Source organism: Gymnoscopelus microlampas (genome assembly GCF_963454915.1).
Source record: "Gymnoscopelus microlampas genome assembly, chromosome: 9".
Classification (NCBI taxonomy): Eukaryota; Metazoa; Chordata; class Actinopteri; order Myctophiformes; family Myctophidae; genus Gymnoscopelus; species Gymnoscopelus microlampas.
This window is the reverse complement of record NC_139946.1, coordinates 6,217,187-6,237,138: the sequence shown is the minus strand read 5'-3', so window position 1 is coordinate 6,237,138 and position 19,952 is coordinate 6,217,187. Positions and strand designations below refer to the sequence as shown.

The 19,952-nt window shown below is 44.6% G+C and overlaps 2 protein-coding genes across 7 annotated transcripts in view; one reads left to right on the top strand and one right to left on the bottom strand.

Annotated features, from left to right (window-relative positions):
* Positions 1–8,688, bottom strand: part of angptl1a (angiopoietin-like 1a) — a 33,005-nt gene extending 24,317 nt beyond the window's left edge. The window contains exon 1 of the mRNA XM_084067241.1: positions 8,336–8,688. The gene's annotated coding sequence lies outside the window, so the exon portion shown is untranslated. The remainder of the gene's footprint in view (positions 1–8,335) is intronic.
* ralgps2 (Ral GEF with PH domain and SH3 binding motif 2) overlaps positions 1–19,952 on the top strand; it is a 178,392-nt gene that overhangs the window by 140,958 nt on the left and 17,482 nt on the right. For 4 of the 6 annotated variants that reach the window (XM_084067237.1, XM_084067239.1, XM_084067235.1 and 1 more), the window contains exons 10-14: positions 14,635–14,772; positions 15,513–15,603; positions 16,001–16,068; positions 17,258–17,456; positions 19,426–19,577. In XM_084067237.1, the coding sequence (XP_083923363.1) occupies positions 14,635–14,772; positions 15,513–15,603; positions 16,001–16,068; positions 17,258–17,456; positions 19,426–19,577 (648 nt within the window). The remainder of the gene's footprint in view (positions 1–14,634; positions 14,773–15,512; positions 15,604–16,000; positions 16,069–17,257; positions 17,457–19,425; positions 19,578–19,952) is intronic. The other 2 variants (XM_084067240.1, XM_084067238.1) reach the window with 1 other exon arrangement.

The following is a 19,952-nucleotide window of genomic DNA, read 5'->3' as shown; positions in this document are numbered from 1 at the left end:
TGAGCGCCAAAAGGTGTCAAAGACGTCATGAATTTTTTTTTTTTTTTTTTTTTTTTTTTTGGAAAAACATGTTCAGAACCCAAGATATGATGATTTGAAGATTTGCTGCTCCATCCACTCCTTGTTTAACCTATAACTTAAAAAGGCTGTATCTCGCTTCCTAAGCACTTTTTTTTTTACAATGAATTTGAATGGTGGCACTCAGAGCCAAAATTCAAAAATGAGCATGGCATTAAATGAGTTAAGACCTGCAACGCATCTGTGTCACTTTAGATTTCTTGGGCTATTCAAAAATAGCAGATATACAAGCTCATAGCGCGGCACCAAGTGCCGCGCTATGAGCTTGCAGATCTGCTATTTTTGAAAAATCTTGAAAACTTTTTTTGTTTTTTTCCAAAAACTGTTTTTTACCAAAACCTTCCAAAAGGTTAGAAAAAAGAAGAAATCCACACAGAAATCAGGATCTAGGGCCCAGGAGAAGCTTACAGTATCTCTCTGCAGAGGTTCACAGGTCACAGCATGTCCCCGGAGCATCCATTCATCCATCACGATTCCGATCCTCGTATCTTATGCGCTCCTCGTCGGCGTAGCCTGATGGATTGCGGTGTTACAAGCGGGGAGGGAAATGTTTTGGATGAAACGTATTTATACGTTCATGGCCAATGTATTTCCCAGAGAGTCTCAGAGATCCCCGGTCTTCCAGCAAAGCCTCCCATCTGGCCCTCAGACTTTCCCACCGCTAGTCCAAAACGCCCCCGAAAAACGCACCACCACACATCCATCACCGGTCAGAAAGACGCACGGCAAAGGGGAGAGAATGATGAGGAAAGGGAGCACAGGAAGAGAGAGAGAGAGAGAGTCTAGAGCAGTGGTTTTCAACCTTTTTCATGTCAGGGACCCCCTAAATTGATATACATTTGGACGCGGACCACCATCTGAAAATGTTTTGTGCCAGGGACCCCCAGAAGCAAAGATTTGAGTTAAAAATGTTCTCTTTGAAAAATTAATATATTCAAGATTTGCACACATTTTCAAGATTTTTCAAAAATAGCAGATCTACAAGCTCATAGCGCGGCACTCGGTGCCGCGCTATGAGCTTGTATATCTGCTATTTTTGGCACTCGGTGCCGCACTATGAGCTTGTATATCTGCTATTTTTTAATAGCCAAAGCCAAGTGGTTAAAATGATTCTGAGGCTACGTTAACTCATTTAGCTGGGGACCCCCTGGTAGCCCCCCCAAGGACCACTGGTGGTCCCCGGACCACTGGTTGAAAACCACTGGGTCTAGAGGAGAAGAAGAGACGTGGAGCCCACAGCAATAAACAGCAGCACTGCTTTGGAGCTGAAGCAGCCGTATACTGTTAGTAAACACAGTGAACGACGCTGACCCCTTCCAAGCTTTCATCCTCAACTTCCCTCTCTCTCTCTCTTTGTTATGTCCTATTTTTATTTTATTTATATATATATTTCAGCGGCATGACACGACCAGACCACTCACACATTCTGTCCCTCAGAGACGCACAAGCAGCGCCTTCTCACACGACACGCTGAAAACGTGGTAGCAATTAAACGACGGAGCCGACGCAGGCAAAATGAGAGAGAGACCAGGATTAAAGGAGGAGTTCACCCAAACAATGATTTATTTTATATCAATTGCACGCCCCATGAAGCCTTGAATTCATGGATTTATTTTTGTTTTTGTCGCATTCCTAAGCCAACAATTTGATGAACGTGTGTATTTCCGGTAGGAGACACAAAGAATCTACTTTGTGTCTCCTACCGGATACATTAGTCGGTAGGAGACGGGAATCAAATTATTAGCTTAGGAATGCGACAAATACAAAAAATTATCCATGAATTCAAGGCTTCATGGGGTGTGCAATTGATAGAAAATAAGTCGTTTTTTGGGTGAACTACTCCTTTAAGACGCAGAACGCAGTCGAGAGAATAAATGGCAGTGCCACGGCGAAACGGGAGAAGAGGATGAGACGATTGTCATAATGCCCAGGCTAAAGAGACGATAGGGGTGTTGTGGGGTGAGCGGGGGTGTAGGTGAAGTCGGGAGAGGCGAGGGCGGGGGGGGGGGGGAGGGGGGATACTCCCCCCCCAAGGACCACGCTAAGGACCACGCTATTGGTAATAAATAGTGTGGTGTGATTTCTGGCTCCGCTTTAAACGTTTTGATGCAGGAAATGAGAGTGGGAGGGAGGGGGGAGAATGGAGCGCAGCGCCACAGAGTGGTGTTTTTATGAAGTCAAGAAGACCAGTCCAAGCTCCATAGCGCAGTAATGACTCATTTTTGACTCGGTTGCGCTGTGTGTGTGTGTGTCGCGGAAATAACACTCAATCTACAAGCTCACACAAGCTTGTATATATTGCTTGTGGATAGATTTTTGTCGCATGGCACTGGAGCGCAACTAAGCTCAAATCACTCCTAATCGGTCCAAGAGCCCTACCCGTCAGGGTGTACAAATGAAGTGGAATAAAGTCGTGTGCTCTAATAAGCGGTTTTAATTAGGAAAAGACGTAAGCCGTGTGGTCCCCGGGAAATTCTTTTTACGAGATAAAAAAGAAACGTATGCGTATGAAACCCAGAAACGGTTACATACGCACACTTTCCCCCCTTAGCAGCATTACTGCACACTTCACCTCCTAGAGATGTGTATAGTTCTCCCAATCCAGAGTGGGGGGAAGGGGGACGGGAAGGGTCCAGGTCTTTCCCCCCTGTGAGCCCCGCGGCGCCCGGGCTATTTTGGTTCTTCTGCAGTGAAACTCTAAACATGTGGGCTCATGCGCGGGTCAGAGGTCTACATGTGGGGTTTCTCTGTGAGAGAGTGTGGGATTATAGGGCGTGGCTCCACCCCATCCTCCACACACACACACACACACACACACACACACACACACACACACACACACACACACACACACACACACACGACCCCCCCCCCCCGCCGCAGTCAATCAGTCTTTGTGGAAAGGGGCTCACCCCCTCTTATTCAACCCTTTTTACACACGCATATTACTTGACATTGACAGACACACACACACAAACACGCGAAAGCGCACGAAGCTCATGTTGTGAGTTGAATGTGAGTTTAGGGCAGGGTGTCGGCGAGTACAGAGTTCACACAAGGCCTCCCTCATCTCTCTTGTCAGGCGTCTCACCTCTCTCCCCAACACCCACCCACCCTCTATCATTCCATCACGCCGGCCATACCTGAACAAACACACAGCCGTGTCTGTGTTCTCTCTCTATCTCTCTCTCTCACACACACACACATGCACGCACACACACACACACATGTGTGTGCAGAACACAATATTCCAGTAAATGGTCAGCATATTCACTCAATGTCAGCCTCCCAGTAATTCCACCCACTTGGTTTGTTGTACAACACCATGCAGTTCAGGTGCGTCTTCTCTCTCTCCGCATAGAGTTAAACTAGTGAAGTGACAGCTTGGTTAACTTTAAGTGGATCACTTGCAGCTGCTCGGCTTTCGTTTTAGTCGTACTTTGTGAGGAGAGAGAGAGAGAGAGAGCCGAAGGAGGGTCTGGAGTCGGAGGAGAGCCAGGAAACCGTAACAATAATGTGCGTTTGAGTGTTTACAACATTTATTAGCTTAAATAATTTGCGTTTTCTGGTTGAGGAGAAATGGTTAGACCTGTGGCTGGCTTTCTCTCTCATTATTATCGTTCCCCCCCTGCTATTTGAGTCACACCTCTCTACTAAAAGTTTTTTGCCTCTAGCTGCACAACGGTTTCTGCGATCCAAGTTGAAACGCACACACGCACACACGCTGCTTCTGAGTCTTTGGGCACGTTTTACACACACTTGCTTCTCTTCTGGGTCTCCTTTCGTCTATTATTCATCCATTTCTGGCTGACCGGTTCCTCCTCATATTGACCTGTCCATTCAACTGTGTCCAAGTCCTCATTAGGGCCGCAAACGAGCCTTCACAGCCGAGCCATAAACAAGACCTTTCCTCCAATCTTTTTCCACGCAGTAAAAATCCCGAGTGTTGATTTAACTCAGACAGTGCACAGATGTAACAAAATGGACCCTTGCGGGTTCATTTTGGGTACATTTTGTGCGTTCTTCGGATTTACAAATGGATAAACTTAACATTTCACTGTTCCTCTGCTCTCACTAGTGATCTTCTCAGTTGAACTTCTTTTATTTGCCGTCATTTCCATTTGTAGAGTATTAAAGCCTGTGGTCCTTAACGCTCGAGTTTTGCGGAGAGATAATGGCTCCAAAGAAAAGTGTGTATGGGCACGAGCCCCCCTGCTGTGGCTGCGGTTTGGGTTAACCGCGTGTGGGCCGGCAAATGCTAGAGGCACTGGCCTTGAAAAGCAGTGTTTTTGTACAGGTCCCTGTGTGTGCAGCGTGTGTGTGTGTATTTGTTTGTCTGTGTGTCCGTTTCTATATCAGGCTCTGTTTGTACAGTACAGCGATTAGATCAGGAGTTGAGTGGTCCTTTTAAACAGTTTGTTTGTTCAGACCCCAGACCTCCCCAGTCAAAGTAAAGTAGTACGACATCGTGATTGGCTCCGTGCCCACTGCTCTGGTCAGTGATTGGCTGGCTGGGGGTGGCTGAGCTAGCTGTCAATTTCCTGTTGGGGTTACAAGACAGCCCTTTGACAGACAGGGGCGGTTTAATGGGAGTAATAGCTACGGGGCCTTCTGACAGTCTACTACTGGGTCTGTGGTATACTACCTGACTACCCGTTTTTACTGGCTTGTCCAGCGAGCATTTAAAGCCTTTTATTAGGAGAGACATCAAAACTGTCCGCAGATGTAGGACGTCGGGAGCGAGCGAGCAGGCACCTTGTGTTTGTGATTTATGTCCGGGGTCAACGGTTAAGAGCGGAGTATGTTTAGGTATGGATGGATAGTAATGACCCATTTTAAGTTTTCCTTGTGAAGGCCCGTCCCTACGGAGACAGAAGTTTTTCAGGTGAGCGTAGGGCCAAGGCACTGTTCACATCGGCACGGAATGTTCTGGAGAATTCTCAGAAAGCGCCTCTCCTGTATTTATTTCGTCTCTCGCCGTCTTGCTTGTTTTCGTGGATGAGTTATTGGAGCATTTTAAACTTTTGATTTATCACTCACAAGAAAAACTCCAAACGCTGATAACACGGCCTCACGCAATGCTTTCTTAACCGTATGTTAGTTCGTCCACACTGTCCTTAAACTTAAGCTCAGTCCTTTTGAAGACTGGCACCCGCCTATCCAGATTGGAATCAGAAAATGGCAGATCGACAGTCGAACATATTCAATGTAGAGCGAAAACAGAACAGACTCTAGCACAGAGCCCTGAGGGGACTCCACTCAGCCATATGGGGTTTTAAGTGGCTAAGCATTACTCACGTCTGCAGTATGTTGTTATACATCGTTACCACGGCAACCGACGCAGATGGACCCTGACGATGGGCTTATAGTTCAGACTGCAGGCAAACCCTGATTGTTTCTCAATGATGGTCCTTATGGGGCTGACTGTCCCACGCTGTTATTTGCAAGTGTGTGTTCACTGACATCGTCAGCCTATCTGCATAGTCATCTTTTTTAGTCATAAACCATTGTGCGATGAAGTGTGTGTCAGGTTTCAGTTTCCAGACTGACATACACCTTTTGAAATCAGATTTCAAACCACCTATAGCAGTGGTTTTCAACCTTTTTTGCGTCAAGGACCCCCAAATTGACACATATTAGCCCAGGGACCCCCATTTGAAACAGATATGCTAGGGACTCAACCATTTTGATTTCTCTGGGGTCCCAATCTACACTGCTGTATCATTTTAACTCTGAGAGTGTACAAATGGAACCAAATGGACCCTGGGTCCATTTGGTTCCATTTGTACACTCTCAGAGTTACAGACACACAAGGGTCAATTTGGTTCCTAACTATTAATTTTTCTGGGGACCCCCTGGAACCCCCTCAAGGACCACTGGTGGTCCCCAAACCACTGGTTGAGAACCACTGACCTTATATGACTGTGGTTGTAATCTGATCTGTTGCTGTGTTGTGTTTTTTTTCCTATCTGATAATCCAAAAATCTGATTTGGTTTGCCAGTCTGAACATACTTGTAGCCTTACAGAACTGGTTCTCAGTGTGAGCTCTGGGGGACCCCCAGGGGTCCTCGAAGAGGTGGTTCCAGGGGGTCCCCAGCTAAATGATGTAATAGTTAGGAACCAAATGCACCTTTTTTAAGGGCCCGTAACTCAGAGAGGGTAGATAACTTGTTTGGCCTTTTTGTTGTTCTCTTGTTTGATCTCCCTTCCCACTTGCCCCCCCCCCCCCCCCCCCCCCCTTCTTCCTCCCCCACTTCTTTCTATGGAAATAACGTTGCGATGGAAACGATGTACGAAAGCGAATTTCACCCACTTTATTACCTTGTAAACCTGTGACAATAAACCTGATTCTGAGGGTATGAACGGATCCGTTTTTGTCAAATTAACACTGGGGATTTTACAGTGCCGAATCCGATTTGAGTTCCCCAGAGATAAAGATCGTATCGTAATGGGGGTCTCTGTGGCCTCGATGCAAATGAAACTGGGGGTCCTTGAAATTAAAAGGGTTGAGGAATCACCGACTTAACAACCCTCACAGATGTGGTTCCGCGGCGAGTCGAAGGACAGCCGAGCGGCGTAAGTGGAAACAGTCCCAACATAATTGTGAATGGGCGATGGGAAGGGCCCTGCAGACCCCCAGATATTATTAGCGTTTCAAAGCACTCTGCTATCATGGTGGAGGCTGAGGCAGCAGCGGGCTGTGTTTTCTGATGTCTGCACAGGGGTGCGTTCACTACAGGAGGATGTGGTTAGAGTACGATTACAGTGTGTCATCAGGTTCAGTTCCTTTAACAAAAAAAAACAAAAAAAAAAAGGACTGCATGAATGGGACTTCTATTCTGTCAGTGTCCCAGAAAAACTTGCGCGGGGAAAACCTTTTTTTTTAAGGTGCAGAGACAAAAATATAAGAAGCAGCATAGACTTAGATTTAGTACTCACACGCTTAATTGAATGCCCCAAACCAGAACATATGAGGTAACCAATTGAAATGTAGCTCAGCTGCCATTGTCGAGCCCACAACATTCATCATACTGTGTGTGTGTGTGTGTGTGTGTGTGTATGCGCACAATATCACGTGTGTGTGTGTGTGTGTTGGTGTGGGAACTAGCGCTCTGTATGTGTAAGACCGAGCACCGTTTCTGCAAGACATGTCATCACCTCATTATGTTGGATATTATTGATTTAACCCTCGTTCCAGCAGGTTAATTCGTCCCCGTTCGTCATCCCCCGTTTAGTGGCCCAGACTTCAGGAAGGCAAGAATTAGGAAACCCAAACCTAATGAGAAAATAAACAAGGCTGGGGCTCCACGTTCCAAATCTCCTCGTCTGATCTGATCGCTCTTCCCTCAAGTGTTTGACTGGAATGCCGCAAACTCTGATGTTGCCCTACTTTTCCCTTTTCTCTCTCTCTCTCGCCTTCGTCTCTGTGTCTCATTCTTATGTCCATTTTAATGTATTGAATCTTATTACCCCTTTACTCTCTCTCTCCTTTCCCCTCTCTCTCTTTCTTTCTACTCTCTCCAGTAAAAGAGGTACAGTACGCCAGCTTTTGCAAGAAGGATAATTCCGTCTTCACGGGTTCGTCTCTGCAGGGAAAAACTCATTATACTGCATTAGTAACTCCGGGGTGGATGTTGAAAAGCAAAAGTTATGCGTTTCTCCCTTTCCCCAGTAATGTAAGAGAAACTTCAGAGAATGACTGATGTTCTATTTTAAATTCGTAAAATATTTCCCGTTAGATTCTTTCCGACGAGAACATTTGGCCCTCATTACCTGTGACGCGATGATGAAGCGAGGGGTGCACGGCACCCTGTCCCGCTCACTCCCCATGTGTTAGCATACTGTACACATTCAGACGTCATCCTATATACACACACACACACACGACTCACGTGACGGTACACATCTGGCGTTTTTTTTATGCGTCTTCTGCACGACGCATTCGTCCGACAGTATACAGTGAGCCTGTATACAGTGTATCCTATTCCTCCAGAGAGTCAAAGAAGCGTTGCTAAATGTTTCTGTCTGCAGCCGGAGGAACCCGGTCTCACGGAACGTTCTAACCTCTTCAACCTCTTTAAGCCAAGAGCTCAGAGAGCTCTTACAGCTGCTGGAACACACACACACACACACACACGCACACGCACACACACACACACACACACACACACACACACACACACACACTAACACATGAGCTGAGAATGTACTTGGACAAGCGAAACAAACTCGTCTGCCAGGCAGCTGCTTACTTACCTTTTAGTCGTTAGCAGTGATTTGAGTGAGCGCGTCTCCCTGTAGTTTATGTACTGTGTATATTCTCTGTAACTTCACTGAGCTGCAGTGCTCCCCTGGCCGTTCCCAGGACTCATCTCTTATCTTTGTGTGTCCAAGTCCGCTTGCCGCCTCTTACGGGGACACGCTGTCCCACACGGACTCTCCCCCCCTTGTCCTGTGGAGCTGATGAAGATCAACAGGTTTTGCTCCTGGAGTTCCAGCAGAGTATATAAGGAAGGGCCCTCTCTTGTTCGAGGCCTTAGAGAGTCCTCTCAGACGTTGCTCCTCTCTCTCTGTGGCGCTCAGCTGGACTGAGACATGGGGCACGACTCTCAAAAAAACGACCGACTGTTCAACAAACTGAGCTCTTTGACGACTGACGCCTTGAGTTTTTCTCACAAAGGATGAGGGAGACGAGGTTATGGAGGGGAGGGAAGGAGGGAGGAAGAGAGGGGAGGAGAAGGGAGGGAGGGTGGGTGGGTGGGTGTGGGGGTTGGAGACTGCTGTTCTTTTCTTTTCTTTTTTTTTCGGCACAGCCCAGCCCACCTCTGATGTCACACTCTGATGAAGTAGGAAAGAAAGAAAAAAAAAAGTCGAAGAGAGAATAACAGAACCTCCTCCACTTTCCCATCCTCCTCCAGAATGGATCGCTTGCAGTTCTATTAAAGTAGGAAGGGCAATGAGCGAGAGGAAACAAGACCTGTTTGATTTCAGGACTGTTTATTGAGCCGGGAACAAGGCCCTTTTGACCCCTCCCCCCCCTCCCCCCTCACCTTTGATCAAGGACCCTCTAACAACCCCCCCCTATATCCACACACTCGTTCACTCTGGGTAATAATAGGAAGCTGTGTGATCGTATAATGCTGCATTGCGTTGAGTTTCAGGCCCAAGTTATCAAGGCTTTAGTTTATTCAGAACAACTTCCTAGCAGATGCTGAGCTGGCTTGCATGCGCGAGGGCACGGAAAAAGATGGACGAAGGGGTCGTATATAAAAGTGATTTGTGGTGTCGTTGTAGAAACATCAGTCTCTCCAGGTGGGGAGTTGGTGGGCGCTTTGCCCGGGCCCTTATTTCCGAGCCCCCTTCGCCCCCCCGCCCCCTGCTATCGCCCCTAGTCGTTCAGTTTAATGTGTGGGCGTGCGAAACACGGGATAATAAGGTCCTCACCTGCAGCAACTGATTCTGGAGTCTGGACCTGACCTGCACACAATGTGTTCTGTGTTTTTTTTTTCTTTTCTTCTGAAATACCAACGGTGTCTGTTCTCTGCAGGGTAGTAGCTGACTGGTTTATCCAAGAACAATACCCAGCACTTAGGAACCACATGGCTCGCTCGTCTCCCTTCTTTTAGTTGCACAGCTGGTCTCTTTGCAGTCTTTCATAAAATAGTGGGGCATGTACAGGACACACGCGCAGACTCTCTATTTGTGCCCAAACTACTGTTCTTTGTAAACATGCACATCTCTGTGTGTGTGTGTGTGTGTGTGTGTGTGTGTGTGTGTCTGTCTGTCTGTCTGTCTGTCTGTCTGTCTGTCTGTCTGTCTGTCTGTCTGTCTGTCTGTCTGTGTCTCTCTCTCTCTCTCTCTCTCTCTCTCTCTCTTCCGGAGCAGAATGCAGTGTTGCATGACAAGCTGCCATTATCTGATGACATGCTTCTGAGATCTCACAATCTGTGTTTGCACTAGATCTGCTCTTTGCGGTGCGCGACACTGTCGCGCAATGGAGTGTAATTCGAGTCTTACATCTGTGTCTGCAAAGGTCACAGTCGGTGTTGCCAGATTCTGTGAGAGAAACAAGCAACCTGGTCTAGGAAAACCAGCCCAAAAGAAGAAGAAGAAGCGACACATGAGCACTCCACATGAGCACTTTAACATCAGCTTATTTGAAAATAGCAGATCTACAAGCTCACAACGCGTTGTGCTTGTAGATATGCTATTTTCAAATAAAATCTTGCGGGGAAATTATAATAAGCAGATCTGGCAACTGCTGGTCACAGTGCAATGCGTTTTGAGCTTGTAGATCTGCTCGTTTCGCTTCGGTAGCGCAAATCGTGCGCGCGCGAAAATTTTAGCGCGGTTCTGGGCGGGTTGGGTTAGTTTTTTTCCAGTTTTTGGTTTATTTATTTAGGATTAGGGTTAGGTTAGGGCTATGTTATTTAATTCTTATTTTTGCCTGATTTTACCGATGTATTATAAAAAAAAAACTTTTTTTTTTTTTTTTTTTATATCTTTGATTTTCGGGACATTGCTCTGCTTGTGCGGGACGCGGGACAGAGGGTCCAATTTCGGGGACTGTCCCGCGAATTTCGGGACGGGTGGTCACCCTATCCGTGTCTGCAAAGTCGCAGTGCAATGCGTTCTGAGCTTGTAGATCTGCTATTTTCAGCATTGTGCGACACTGTCGCGCAACGAAGTATAATTCGAGTCTTACATCTGTGTCTGCAGAATCTCACAGCTCTGCCTCTTTCTCTGTGTGTCCATGTGTCGTTCGTTCTCTCTGGTTCTAATCAGATGATGTAGTCTCTGTGGAACCCTGACAAGGAGGTTTTTGGCCCTTTATCTGCCGGGGCCTCGGTCCTGGAGGTTTTTTTGTCGTCACAGTGCTTATTATTTTTGCATGTGTATTTCATAACCGTTTGGCTGCTTCCTCTCTTGTAAATATGTCTTGTGTGCACGTATATGCATATGCTTTTGGTTGTCCGACCGATGAGGTTTCCAACTTCCAAAAGGAGGCGTGTGTGATCTTTGCATTGTGTGTGATAACTTTCTCTCACATCTGCTCTCACTCGCGTCACTGGCATGTGAGCGTTGCATTAAGCCTTTAAGACCTGGGACGCATCTGTGTCATTTTTAGATTTGAGCTAAAAAGCATTTGTTTACACCTTGGTTATTCAAAAACAGCAGATATACAAGCTCATAGCGCGGCACCGAGTGCCGCGCTACGAGCTTGTAGATCAGCTATTTTTGGAAAAATCGTGGAAATTCGTGCAAATCTTTGAATATTATGTCTTTTTTTAAAGCATTAAAGCAACTAAAATCTTTGTTTCTGGGGGTCCCTGGAACAAAATATTTTGAGATGGGGGTCCGCGGCCAAATTGATATAATTTTGGGGGTCCTTGACATGAAAAAGTTTGAGAACCACTGATTATAGCGACATAAGTTTTTTCAAAAAACTGTTAGGATTTAGAAGACATTTGTAGAATCCCCCCAGAAGCAAAGATTTGAGTTAAAATGTTCGCTTTAATATATATATATTCAAAGATTTGCAAACTTTTTTCAAGATTTTTCAGAAATCTTAAAATGACATAGATGTGTCCCAGGTCTCAAATGGTTAAGCAGGAGAGAGAAGAGGAATGGACTGGAAGCGAAGGGAAGGTGCACGGCGCAGTCCGTTCAGATTTGAACGCATTTAATATCACTTTACAGAACGGTGGGAAGTGGCTCCCGGGCTTGTCTGCTAATGTTAATATTTATATAAGAAGAAACTAAAGATTTGAGCGGCGCTCTGAGCTTGCCAGCGAGAGAGAGAGAGAGAGAGAGAGAGAGAGGTGAGGTGGGGAGAGATACTGAGAGTGTTAAAGTAGGAGGACAGAGACTGAGAGAGCAGAGTGTGACGATGAGAGAGCGAGAGAAGAAAGAAACAGAACGAGTTTTTGCGCTTTGAGTTTGGCGAGGCTGAAGAGGAGATGATGTGTCACCAGCAGAAGGTCCTGTCAGCGCGATAACTCAGCATTAATTTGGACCCGTGTCGAGGGTTCGAGGCAAATTAAGTCGGCACGAAATCAAAATGAATTGTGTGTTGTGGTGGATGGTGAGGCGTTTTTCTTCTCTCGTCATTTCTGGTCAAAGTGATGTCATCAGACATTAGACAAGCGGCCTGCAATTCTACCTTACGGTTCCTCACACCAGGAGAAGTGCAGCTGCATGGCTCGCGCTCACCATTGTGCATCCAAACAACGTGGAGTGATACCACATGACGGTCCCAGCCTTGTTTTTCTGTTTTAAGTGTTTGTTTACAATTGAGCCGGGCTCACTCTTTGTGGAATGGCCTTGTAATCCCAGCGGGGCTTGGAATAACACCTCAGACAGATGGGCTCATGTCCTCATTTGGCCCTCGCACTGGGACCTTGACCCTCTGCCCAATGGGACAGTTAGCATGTCGGAAAGGGAGATAGATGTGCATCTACTGTACTAGACCCCGGTGCCCATTTGGTTGACCACGCAAGTCAGGAACCATGTAATTCGGGAACAATAGCTTGGGAATGCATGTCCCACCCTTTTATGCAATAGGCTCTATGCACAGCAGCCATAGTGTAAGACATTCACAGGTGTTACCAATGATACTAATGAAGGCTCTGTTCCATTCTGGTCAGACGGACTCAGGGTGCTGATATTGTGCATGTTGGCTCACTGGAAACACTCCCAAATGGCCCTTTACGGGTGTGTAACTCTGAGAGTGTACAAATGGAACCAAATGGACCCTTACGGGTCCATTTGGTTCCATTTGTACACTCTCAGAGTTATGGGGGTCGTGGAAAACTGAAATTCAAAAATCTGAGAACCACTGTGCTACACTAAATGGAACAGAGCCTTCATTAGTATCACTGGTAACACCTGTGAAGGAAGCGATAATATGGCTGCTGTGCATAGAGCCTATTCCTCTTGTACTTGTCAGTGCCCAGTGAGGTACCCTCTACCATACGACCACCCACATATGGAGACACAGGGATCCGTGATGTCATTAGAAACTGCTGACGTTGTGTTGATGACGTCCATCCAAGTTTGAAGTCGAACTGTTGAACTGTCGAACTGACTGACACAGGCAATTAACCAGGCTTAGCTGACACAGCAATTTTAATAGCAGAAATCTGTTTTTGAATTCTGCTATTTTATTGATCATCAGAACATATTACAGTATGGCTGTTGGCAGGCGCAGCGGCCCGTCGGAACACAATACAGTTACAGCATTAGCAGTTGGCTCAGCGGCCCAGAACACAATACAGGAGGTTATAGCAGTTGGCCTGGCAGCCCGTTCAGAACATAAACACGGTTTGGCGCGGCGGCAAAACATGTTGCTTTGATAAATTGCTACGCACAGCAATTCCTTCTTTACAAAACCCAAGAGCCAGGCTAATACGTATTCCAGTACAATAGAGCTTTTAACCAAATAAACGAGCTATTGCCGTGCCGATCTACAAGCTCACAATGCGACGCATTGTGAGCTTGTAGATCGTCGTCATCCGCTTTAACGTCCGGAGACTCCCGTCCAGGACAGGTTTCAGACGCGCCTCCTCAGGAGACTTGGCTCAGATCTGAACTAGGGGTGTGCCGATACACTAATTTCACCAAATGATACGATACGATATTTGGCTCACAACTTCGATACGATACGATACGCACTTTTTTTATTATGAAAATATATGGGGGAGGAAAAAAGTAAATGCAAACAAATAATTCTGTTTTTGCATTATTCAGACATGCAAACTTGTAGCTTTTCAGCTACAATAGCCGTTTTCAATCCAAATAGGGCAATAGTGTGACACCTGACCCGAAAAAAAACCAACATGTTGTCACCCTTTTCACCTCGGGGGTGTTAGCATGCCTGATTATAATGATTGTAAAAAAATATATATATATATATTTTCAAAACGATATTTTTTTTCCCCAAAACGATACATATCGTCACGAAAACGTATCGCGATATATCGTGGGACGATATATCGGCACACTCCTAATCTGAACCCATTTGATTTTGGCGTTGGCGACCCGTTGCGACCGCATGCCCTTGCTGACGTTGTCCCCAGGCAGGGTTCGAACGCACGACCGTACGCACGAAAGGCATGTGCTCCAACCGCTACACTAGGGCGGCCGTACAATATAGAGGATATGCGCATGCTTAAAGTGAATGGCACATCGAGTGGCAAATCGAGTGGCAAAGAAACATGCAAAATGAGTTTAACATTGTTTAATGTTGTTTAATGCAATCAGATATGACTTTTCTGTTTGGATGCATGGGCTGTCAAGGCCAGAAAGTATTTTTTTGACACTCAGTAGGCATTCCTGCATAACTTCCGGGTTTGATGATGATGTCACACGCATATCCTCTATTCCAAATAAGCTCTTGCGCTCTGGGGTGATTGTGATATGAAAACAAAAAAGGTGTAGTTTAACAATACGTGTTTCTGAAATAGGCCCATTTTCTTTTATTAGGCACCCCTTGGATGATATTTTTCTAAACAATGTTGTGTTTTTGTTTGTCCTTCTTCTTCTCGTTATTGCAGGTATGTACCTGTCAGACCTGACGTATATAGACTCCGCCTATCCCTCCACTGGCAGCATACTGGAGAACGAGCAGAGATCCAACCTGATGAATAACATCCTCAGGATTATATCAGACCTGCAGAGATCCTGTAACTACGGTAAGATCACATAAGTGTTATTATAAGTGTCATAAGTCCCCCCCCACATGTCTGTGTATCGTGGAAGGACTTAACACAGACATATCTGGACACAGAATGTCACAGATTTATTGCACACACATGCTGTGTAGTATTGATTTTGACAGCAAGTTTGTGTTCAGTTTTAGTCATAGTCTTTTGAATACAATTCCATTTTAGTTTTAGTCATATTTTAGTCATCTGAAATGTTTTTGTTTTAGTCTAGTTTTTATCATAAGATTATTGTTGGCTAAATCTGCAGTTGATTTAGTCGACTAAAATGTATTTTGTCGGTGCCTTGATGACGTCATAATGGGTGATTTTACACTTGGTTGCATGCTGAAAATAGCCGATCTAAAAGCGCGACGCGTTGTGAGCTTGTAGATCTGCTATTTTCAGAGCGCAACACCCGAGCCAAACATAAAATGACTTGTCTTTTAGTTCTCCTGGAACTCTTCTCCACTCGTCCCTCACTAACATTTTAGTCTAGTTTTTATTTGTTGACGAAATTGTCAATATATTAAGTATTAGTTTTAGTCATCATAGCTTAGTTTTTATTTAGTTTTCGTCTGTGAAAAAGGTAGTCGACGGACATTTTTCGTCATAGTTTTAGTCGAGTAGAGCTTGGAGCTCAGAGCTCAGAGTCACTTACTGACTTACTTACTTACTGACTCACGTACTGACTTTAATTAATTCACGTTTTTTTCTCTATCTTCCCTCAGATATAACAGTATTGCCTCATGTCCAAAAGTATCTCAACTCAGTCAGGTATATCGAGGAACTGCAGAAGTTTGTGGAGGATGACAACTATAAGTAAGTCGCAACATGAATGAATGCTGTAATGCAAATGCTGTTTAAGTGGTTATAGGGCACATAGTATACCATATCAAAATGCCCTGATCAATGAGTCCCTTGGTTTGATTCCTGGCCAGGCAGCCGGACCATTTGCTGCATGTCACCCCCGCGCTTATTCTCCGCATCTCCTGTCTCTCTCCACTGTCGCTATCAAATAAAGGCTTCAAAATGTTTGTGGGTTAATGGTTCTCAAGAAGTTACCCTCAGCGTTGTGACCGTAGTCACATAAAAACTTAAAGCATGTGATTCTTTAATTAGCAATCGATGTTTGACCCTGTTTCCGATGCTGGGACCAGCACAATGCCAATGACTATGTCTCTGCTAAATAACTAACTGATGATTCAAACATGTTCAGGTTATCTTTGAAGATTGAGCCAGCCACCAGCACACCACGAGCGAATGCCTCCAAAGAAGACCTTGTCGGTGAGTCTTTCATAGAACTCGTAAACATGTTTATAGGACTCCACTTTGGTTTGTGGAAATGGTGGTATCAAATTAAATGAAATTGGTGGTCTAGCAGTTAAGTTGCCCACCACTAGAATCGGTGTGCCCTTGCTGACCGAGGATTCAATTCCATCAGAGCTAGAGTATGCCCTTGGGTTAGTGTTACTGTCTATCTTCCCTATGCTGCCTATCGCACCCGTCTCTCTTGGTGTTCCTACTTTCTTTCAGTTAAGAAAAATATGCCAAGTGCAGTGAACAGCCCCACTCTCTTTAACTGCTTAATCCTTATGTACTTTGTTGACTGGATTCCCCCAGGGATTTAAATTCAGCCCTCTCCATTTTTCCCTCTATACCTAAATATTTGCCGATTTGACCGATTTACAAGCTCTGTGAGCTTGTAGATTTGCTATTTTTTGCTGATTTTCAGAGAATATTCGTCTATTATGTAGGCCTGTCACAATTATTACATCATCGTCTAATTGCAATTATTTGAGATAATCTCAATTATTTTTGCATAATCGCCATAATCGTTTCCATGTTGAAAATGTTTCACGCGTTTTCAAATATTAAAAAAAGCAGAAATAGCTGATCTACAAGCTTACAACGCGTTGTAAGCTTGGAGATCAGCTATTTCTGCTATTTTTACATGTATAAAATGATTAAATATGTCGATAATTTCTTTGTATATTTCTGTTATTTGTCATATTTGCCCGATGCATCTTTTTATTACGAAGCCTAAAAGCCTTCGTATGTCCCAGTGTTCAATGCCAAACACAATTAACCCATTGATACCTGGAACGCATCTGTGTCACTTTAGATTTCTTTGGCTATTCAAAAATTGCAGATATACAAGTTCATAGCGCGGCACCGAGTGCCGCGCTATGAACTTGTAGATCTGCTATTTTTGAAAAATCGTGAAAAAAAATATATATATTTTTTTTTTTCAAAAAAAGGATTTAGAAAACTTTTTTTAATCGGCCTCAGGTCTTAATGGGTTAAATCGTTAATCGCAATTATTTGAGTGACAATTAATCTTATTAGTCAACTTAAATTTGTAATCGCGACAGACCTGCTATTATGACATGCCCAGAATAGGGACGCTAAAAAAAAAAAAACTAAACAAATGAAATGTTTGTGTCAACTCTCCTGTCTCCCCCTGCTTATACAGGCCAGGAGGCATCGGCGTCCCCACTCTGCTGCCGCAAAGGGACGGGAGCGGCGGACGGAACCATGATCATCCCGGCCACGCCCCCCTCCCCCAGGAACCTACTGCCCTACGGGCACAGGAAGTGCCACAGTCTGGGCTACAAGTCAGTCAAAGTCACACCCTCCTCAATAGGACACAGAGCAGAGCCACACATTAAACAGTAATGAAAACACACTTTCAGCCGGTCCTCCCCGCCTTATGCTGCACACAATCAATCAAAGTGGGGTAGAGGGATAGGCTCTATTCACAGCAGCCATATTATGAAGACATTCACAGGTGTTGCCAATGATACTAATGAAGGCTCTGTTCCATTCTTCGTCAAACAGAGTCAGGGTGCTGATATTGTGTATGTTGGCGCACTGGAAACACTCCCAAATGGCCCTTTACGGGTGTGTAACTCTGAGAGTGTACAAATGGAACCAAATGGACCCGTAAGGGTCCATTTGGTTCCATTTGTACACTCTCAGAGTTATGGGGGTCGTGGAAAAATCTGAGAACCACTGTGCTACACTAAATGGAACAGAGCCTTCATTAGTATCATTGGTAACACCTGTGAATGTCTTCATAATATGGCTGCTGTGAATAGAGCCTATTGGGGGGGTAATCAGGGGGTAATCAGGGTCTGTGATTGTCTGGCCACGTTTTTCTAGGGTCGCCACCGCGACCTCCTCCTGTGTACATGATTATTACAATGTGTGATGCGGAATGTAACTTATATGCTTCTGTGCAACAAGTGCAATCATTCATATTAAGTGGAATGTATATGCTGCTGACCTCTGTGTGCAGTACATCGTTGAACACGTGAAATAATTCATATTTATTTAATCATACAAGTGAAACAGAAATAATTATAAGTAATAATTATTCAAACATAAACGTTAATTTAAAATCTATTACCGGTTAATGCCGGTTGCTTCTATAATATTTAAAAATACGTTTGATTTGTCTTCATTTGCAATTAATGCCTCACAAGAAGGTGGCTCGCCTGGTAGTGCATTAAAAAAAATCTTTGCTGCATGTCCTTCCCCATCTCTCTCCTTGTTTCTTGTCTCTCTCACTGTGACTATAAAGCATGACGATGCAAAAAAATAATAATAGTATAATAAGAAAGATATTGTATTTCTGTCTAAACTCCCAAATGTCTTTAGATCGATCTACATCGCGTCTCGCTTAGCCTTCATTGTATCAGTGTGAGTTATTTCTCCATCCCAGATACAGATTATTTCAGATGACAGAACATCAAGCCGAAATGGCAAAGCCGTCTAGCAACGCACCCAGCACGGCTGAGTGTACAGCCTTCCTGTCAAAATTAAATTGAAATGTTAAGCCCTCCTCTCTATATTGTTGCATATTGCACTTTCTACTGTGTATTTTCTCAATACCGTTGTTATTCACCGTAGTTAACCCACCACACCGAGACACATTCCTCATACTGTATACATACCTGGTAATAAAACGAGTGTGGAGTTATGGATTCTGAGGGAGATCAATAGCCTTCCCGTATGTCTAGCTAACAGAGTCTCAGGTTAAAAGTCAAAGTCTCCCAAAGTACAGCCTGACAAATTTTAGTCAAGGCAAGACGGTGTGAAAATGTCAACCTGTAGATGGCAGCACTGACTTATTGAACGTATTTCTTTTTGTTGCATCGCAAGTTAACAGGCGTAAAAGAGTGGGTGATTCTTTTTTTTGTACAAGATCCCATCGCTTTGCAGTTTCAAAAATAGTGGTAACACTTCATACCTCTATTTTCGTTTTTATGATATCACCTTGGAAACGTTGACGTCATGACTAGCATTGACATGTTTTACCATACACTGTGTAAGGAATAATATGTTCACAGCTCAAGAAACACGATATAGTGTTTCATTACTCTCTAATATTGTAGACCGTAAAAAAACTTTCAGATTCACCAGTCGCCCTCACAATTATTTTTATTAGTTCGATATCCGTGTGTGCATTCTCCTTTGTATATGGAAGATGACGTGTACAATGCTAGGATTGAGAAAAAGCTAATTATACACAAGGTTGTACCAAAATATTGATCTCCCCCATCTCTCTCTCTCTCCTCCCTTCCATTGTCCTGCCCTCTGTCCATCCTTTTCCCTATTGTTGTTTCATCGTCCACACAGCTTTATTCACAAAATGAACACAGTGGAGTTTAAGAGCGCCACGTTCCCCAACGCTGGCTCTCGCCATCTGCTGGATGACAGCGTGCTGGAGAGCAACACCCCCACCAGGGGACACGCAGAGAGCTCCACACTGTCCAGTGGGATCTCACTTGGTAAGACGTATGCACTTTTAACCCATTAAGACCTGAGGCGATTCTTAAAAATGTTTTCTAAATCCTAACAGTTTTTTGAAAAAAATCGGGAAAAAAAAAGTTTTTCAAGATTTTTCAAAAATAGCAGATCTACAAGCTCGTAGCGCGGCACTCGGTGCCGCGCTACGAGCTTGTAGATCTGCTATTTTTGAATAGCCAAATAAATCTTAAAGTGACACACAGATTCCAGGTCTTAATGGGTTAAAACAAAGAGAAAAAGCCTGCACTCTAGACTGTGCTCCTCCATTTAATGTGACAATGTTTCTGTCCTGTGGGGACCTTTTTTTGTAAGGTCCTGAATGTATTTGCGTCACATTAAATAGAGTAAGCCTAAAA